We start from the raw sequence: 6,443 nt of genomic DNA on the forward strand, positions 1-6,443 counted from the left end.
ATCTAGTTCTGGCTTCTGATTTACAACCTTTCTTGAAAATGTTAAATTACGTGTTTAACAAGTGTTTATGACCACATCTGCTTATTGCTTTGAACTCTCCAAAACATTCTAAAAGCCAATATATATAAAAAACCAAAATTCTCCATTTTTGTTTGCAAAAGGAAGAAGAAACCTGGTTAAGTTCAAGTGCAATGATATCCAGGGAGGGGGCAGAGGGAGAGGGAGGGAGGGAGGGAGGGAAAGATAGAGAACAGAGGAAAGGTGGGGAATGGGAGAGCCACCTGGGGGAGGCTGGCAGGCTCTCTTCTGCAAGGTTGCACAGAGCAGCACTCGTTTTGCAAAGTCCCTTGGTCTTGAAGACCCAGAAACCTGCTGTTTGTCAGCACAAAGAGAGTGTCCGTCTGTCATCTCGTCTCAACGAAGCTCCCAGACTAATACAGGCAGGATTCCAGTTAATTTAGAATAAGAAAACTGCCTTTGAGACACACATGTCCAATGACCTGCTCATTCACGTCTAAATGCTTCCGGGGTTTTGCCCCATCCATCCTTTCCCATCGCGAGTCCCACTGCTCCCCCTCTGTGCCTCTGTTGTCAACTGTGAGTTTCTTTAAGCTTAAATTCCCATTTCCCAGAGCTGATCATCCAAAACTCTATCACTTGAAGCCCATTTTAAATGCCCTCTTCTCTTCAGACTTCCCTTGAGGCTTCAGATCAAAATAACCGAGCACATTGTTCCTTACATACTTTTTTAAATAATTATTTGCGTACACGACTACAGAAGGCCCCAAAAGACTTTGTGTTTTACTGATGCTTGAAGCTCCAGAGACCGAGACGGGGCTTGATGCAGGTTACAGCTCTCAAACACTCGCTGTGAAAGAATACCAGTGACAGACGGGGTGGTCTTGGGCGGGTCTCAGAGATACAGCCTCCCCACCTGTCCTACAGGACCGCTCTTTTCCTTTTACCGGACTCTCAACTCCCTGAGGGTAAGTCAGTCTGAGTTTCTCTCTGCCCTGCTTGTCCAGCACCGGCATAGGGTCCAGCATCTGGCAGATGCTCAGGAAATGTTTGCTGAAAGAGTTAAGAAGGGAAGAAATGATTGAATGAATGAGACGATGAACTCGCCTTCCACAGAGGCGTCGGTCGGGCACGTAAGAAGTGAACCGGCGGGAGCCGGCGGGGATTCCGAGGACTCAACACCCCTGGACCACTCTCGGCGGCCGGAGGAGGGGCGGAGCGCCACGCAATCCCGCCCACACGAAGGCGGGGCGAACAGTCCCACCAACAAAGAGGCGGGGCGTCGCGCGGAGTCCCGCCCACTTGGAGGCGGGGTCTACGGCGCGCGGGAAGAAGCGCAAGCGGCGGCGGGAGGCGGCGGTGCAGTCGACTGACCGTGTCCGTGCAGGTACTGCTTCCCCGGCGCTGGCTCCGGCGTCCCCACGGTCTCCTTGCGGGGCCGGACGGGGGCGAGAGGATCTCGCTGAGGGCGGGCCCCCGGATCCCGGCATAGCTCCGGAGCGGCGTGCATTCGGGCGGCCGGTCCCCGCCCCGGCCCGGTGCGGCCTCCACCGGGCCAGGCCTGCTTTCGGCTTCCCGGCCGAGCGCCCCGTCCCTTGCGGCCTGCGAACGCGGGGAGGTCCTCTCCGGCCCCGGTTCCCTCCTTTGGGCGACCCCCTCCTCCTGGTGGCCCCCGCCCCTGGGAGGTGGGTGTCCCCCGCGGCCCCCCTACCCCCCCAAGCGGTCCCCTCCCCCAGGCGGCCTCTCCCGGGCGGCCCTTTGCCCCGGACAGCCCCTCACCCGAGCGACCCGACCCCTGCCTCTCCGGGAGCGCCCCCCAACCCCCACCAAGCGTGGGCGGTCGCGCAGCAGGGCCCGGCCCCTTAATTTCCTCTGCCTGGGTGTTCCATTTTGCTTTTCCGGACGTAGCAGTAAAATAAACCCAACAGCCTCGGCTCAGTGAAGCTTTTTAGGCGCACCTGCAAGGCGTTACGTGAGAGGTCAACACTGGCATCCTTTCCCGGTACAGCGTGCATTTTTAATGATGAGCAGGGTTCCCGGCTCATAATAAGCGTTCAGGACCCCTTTCCTGCTCTGATAGTTCATTACCAGCGATTTTCAGCTTTCCTGTCTTTGGGAAAAGAACGGTGCTGGAGGAATTTGTTTTGCTCCCTCAAGGCTCGGGAGGATGAAAGTCATTACTTGCGAAATAGCCTGGCACAACAAGGAGCCGGTGTACAGCCTGGACTTCCAGCATGGCGCGGCCGGGAGGATCCACAGACTGGCGTCCGCGGGCGTGGATACCGCGGTTCGGGTAAATTGGGAGGGATACAGAGAAGCGCTGCTGAAGCTTCCTTCTCCATTCTTTCCTTTAAGGCTAGTGTCAACAAACTCCGACTATTCTGTCATCTAGCTCAGAGAGAGAAATTCTCAGGGCCTTGAATGAACCATGAAAGCAGAAGAAAGCTTTGCTCCTTGGGGAATGTTTCCCAAATTGATAAGCTGGATGCTCATGAAATTAGAATCTCAAGCCAGTTCCTGTTGGGGAACAGTTTGCACTAGAAAGAGGTAGGAGGGAGGGCAGCGAGCAATGGACTGTTAGTTTACGTTTTAGAAAGAAGTTCCATTTTATGTAGCAAAAGAAAAACTGTTTTCTTCCCGAAAATTAGCCTAGTGTTGTTTTAGTAAGCACAGTATGGTAGGTGCTCACTATACGGTTCTCTGAACGAATGTTTTGGTTATCAACAGATCTGGAAGGTGGAAAAAGGACCCGACGGAAAGGCCATTGTTGAATTTTTGTCCAATCTTGCTCGCCATACCAAAGCTGTCAATGTTGTGCGTTTTTCTCCAAATGGGGAAATTTTAGCATCAGGAGGAGATGGTGAGTGTTAGTATTAGCCTTCAAAATTCCTTAGAAACCAGATACCTTTGTGTCTCATGTTAAATAGCGAGATCTGAGCTAAGTATGCTTTTTTATTTTAGAGGTCATTTGACCTCTCAATCTGTCATTTAGATAGTTTAGTAAAATAGCATTCTGAGGAACATGAAGGGATGGAGGACAGCAAGCTTAACCTGAGAAGAGCTGTTTGTAAATGCCCACTCCACCCCCACCCCCAGCGACTCCCCCTCACCCCACTCTGCTGGTGGAGACAAGTGGGGCACTTACCATTTGGCAGTGTTCCAATACAGCTGTCCTGGCCTTGTTTGATTGCTGGCTTGGTATCTAAGTGATCACAGTCTTTTCTACGTCTCTCGTAATTAATTAATTCACTTGGGGGAGAATTGTCTGAATGGCCCTCTAAATTATGTTTCCTTGGTGGGAGTAGATTGATTCATATTTTCTGCTTGTGCTTAAATAGCATAAAACTACTACCAAAAGAGTAAATCTTTTTACCATGCTTTGACACCAGAAGAGTCTAGAAGTTACTAGAAAATAAAACACATCACAGGTTTTGTTTGCAGAAGGAGGAAAGCGACCCGGTGAAGTTCAGTGCCGTGGTGTCCAGGGCGTGTGTGCACAGAGGGAAAGGTGGAAAGTGGGGAACGCCACTGGGGGAGGCCGGCAGGCTGTCTTCTGAGAGGTCGCACAGGACAGCCTTTGGTTTGCCAAGTCCTTTGGCCTTGGAGGCCCAGAAACCTGCTGTTAGCAGTGGAGAGTGTCCACCTGCCAATGTCAAGGCTGATCTCCTCTCCACCCGGCTCCCAGAATTCCACACTTGTGCCCATACAGCCGTCTCAGTGACTGTCCTGCTGGCATTCAGAGGGAAGCCAAGCGGTGCTCAGACTTGTGTGGAGAGTTGGGGTCAGAGCACAGGGAGTTGGAGCACCCAGACAATGGATGACATCAGGCTGAGGTATCTGATGTGTCCATATGAGTAGCTAATGCGTCCATGCGTCTCCATGTGCTGGGCATTGTGTTTTAAGTGCTTTATGCATATTAACTAATTTAATCCCCAAGAAAGCCCTATCAGGTAGTTATATGCTGTTATCCCCATTTTACAGGTGAGGTCACTGAGGAGTTAAGATGCTAAATCCTGCTGAGGCTAAGATAGGTGGGAATGATTTGCCAATCCTTGCTTGATGGCTCTTGGTTTTTCCCTATTCAGCCATTCATAGGTAATGCCTTAGGATTTGTTAACATAGCGCTTTGTAGTGGTGTTTTGCCGGCCTATGGACTCTTCTGTTGCATGTGACTCTGGATAGCTCTGATCTGGTATGAATTTGATTTTGGAGTTTTAGATCAGAAGGCAAACCTGTTTGTCCTGTCCAAATTCTTAGAAGTCACTCATGGTGACCATAGTGTCTATTGAACAATGTAAATAGGGTTTAATATCCTAAAAGCCCAGAAATGAAGGAGCATGCAAAAAGCATGGCTTATCTTTAACCGAATTACTCCACAGATGCTGTCATTCTGTTGTGGAAGGTCAACGACAACAAGGAGCCAGAACAGATTGCTTTTCAGGATGAGGATGAGGCTCAGCTGAATAAGGAGAATTGGACTGTCATAAAAACCCTGAGGTAACTTGGGGAGGGCCCACGGGAGTGATTTATCTAACTGATCTGAATGCATTCAACTCACATGCATTTTTTTATTATTTAAAAAAAATTTTTAAGTAAGCTCTACATCCAACATGGGGCTTGAACTCACAGCTCTGAGATCGAGTCGCATGCTTTACTGACTGAGCCAGTCAGGTGCTCTGCATTTTGACTTAGAAACACGATTAAAATGGATCTTCTTTCTTTCTCTTTTTTTTAAGAGAGAGAGTTGAGGGGGAGGGGGCAGAGGAAGAGAGAAAATCTCAAGCAGGCTCCACAGCCAGTCCGGAGCCCAACACGGGGCTCGATCTCATGACTCTGAGATCATGACCCGAGCCCAAACCAAGAGTTGGACGCTTAACCGACTGAGCCACTTAGGCGCCCCAAAATGGGTTTTATTTCTGCTATAAAATTTTCTTTAGTCAGATTGAATCAATTATAAAGCTATTACTACCCGTGAAGGTAGCAGATCCTAGCTGCAGCTAATATAGTTCCCATGGAAATTTCTAAAATCCTAATGTATGGTCTCCGAGTTTGCCTGTAAATTTTTGATGGTTTTTCTCTTGTTGAGACAAGATTTGCTTTTTCCCCCTCTTCCTCCTCTTTGGACTCCAGGGGCCACTTAGAAGATGTGTACGATATTTGCTGGGCAGCCGATGGGAATTTAATGGCTTCTGCCTCTGTGGATAATACGGCCATCATATGGGACGTCAGTAAAGGTAGCTGACACGTTTCTCTTATTGTCAGGGGGAAGGAATCTTCTAAGTGGCTAAAAAGTCTAATCTGCTGTATGTTTTTTTATTTTTTAAATATTTATTTATTTGAGAGAGAGAGGGCATGGGGGTAGAGTGAGAGGGAGAAGCAGACTCCCCGCTGAGCAGGGAGCCCAATGTGGGCCTCCATCCCAGGACCCCGGGATCCAGACCTGAGCCGAAGGCAGACACTTAACGACTGGGCCACCCAGGCGCCCATAACCTGCTTTATCTCTAAAGGCATAAGAAGAGTTTCTGAGTGAACTAAAATAGGTGTCTGGCTCAGCAGGTGAGGATGCCCCTGTGTCATGGATCCGACTCAGTTTTAGGGTCCCAGGCCAAGTGCAGGAGGCTTAGCCGTGGTGCCGGAGCGAGGTCCGTCCCACATGTATGGGGATGCAGACGTGTTGGGGGCAGGGCTCACCCCGTCTTCGTGGAACTCAGGCTCTTGGGTTTAGCACGTCGTCGTCATCGATGGGCCCTGAATTCGCCCTGTTGGGAAAGGTAGGGTCAGGTGTCCGTTTGACAGCAAGGACAGCCAAGGACAACCTCGCTCATTTATAGAACCTGTTCTCTGGGTGGGGAGACAGTAGACATGTGAGAATCTGTAAGAATGGCAGCGAAATGCCAAAAGCCGCTTAGTGGCTAACGCTGGGCCGTTTCTGCCCCCTGCAGACCGGTACTCAGCCTTGATGTTTCCTCGCAGCCTCTTGCCGGGCTCCCGCTGGTGCTCCCGGCTGGTCCTCCCGTGGCCCGAGAGCGCTGGGAGGGAGTCAGGGTGGAGAAGGCACCCCCCCGCCCCCGCGCGGCCTGCACCTCTGGATTATCCACTCTGTGAAAGTCTGTTCTAGGTCCTGCCATTCAGCCAGACCCCCTCTCTCTTGCCCCACCTCTGTCCCGGACTTTGGCAAAATGGAGGGCCAGTGTCCCCGTGGTCTTCTCTTTCCCACATCAGGCCATTGCTCCGGATAGTTTCAGTGTCTGTGTGGACAGTCCACGCAGCAGCCCCCTGAAGCCAGGTGGAACGACCTTGAACGTGGCCAGGTCATTACATCCTACAAGATGGAGGCTGCGTGCCAGTGGGGCGTCAGATACGGGTGTGATGTCGGGGCGGGTGTGACGCCGGGGGCAAGTGTGACGTCGGGAGCGGGCGTGACG

The 6,443-nt window shown here is 51.3% G+C and overlaps 1 protein-coding gene across 2 annotated transcripts in view; it reads left to right on the forward strand.

Annotated features, from left to right (window-relative positions):
• Window positions 1–1,336: 1,336 nt before the first annotated feature.
• The window catches only part of CHAF1B (chromatin assembly factor 1 subunit B), a 20,839-nt gene continuing 15,732 nt past the window's right edge, over window positions 1,337–6,443 (forward strand). For both annotated transcript variants that reach the window (XM_035017668.1, XM_035017669.1), the window contains exons 1-5: window positions 1,337–1,405; window positions 2,176–2,311; window positions 2,746–2,878; window positions 4,398–4,515; window positions 5,149–5,252. In XM_035017668.1, the coding sequence (XP_034873559.1) occupies window positions 2,186–2,311; window positions 2,746–2,878; window positions 4,398–4,515; window positions 5,149–5,252 (481 nt within the window). In that variant the 5' untranslated portion in view covers window positions 1,337–1,405; window positions 2,176–2,185. The remainder of the gene's footprint in view (window positions 1,406–2,175; window positions 2,312–2,745; window positions 2,879–4,397; window positions 4,516–5,148; window positions 5,253–6,443) is intronic.

The sequence above is a fragment of the Mirounga leonina genome, unplaced genomic scaffold (genome assembly GCF_011800145.1).
Source record: "Mirounga leonina isolate KUSES-001 unplaced genomic scaffold, KU_Mleo_1.0 Mir_172, whole genome shotgun sequence".
NCBI classification, from domain to species: domain Eukaryota; kingdom Metazoa; phylum Chordata; class Mammalia; order Carnivora; family Phocidae; genus Mirounga; species Mirounga leonina.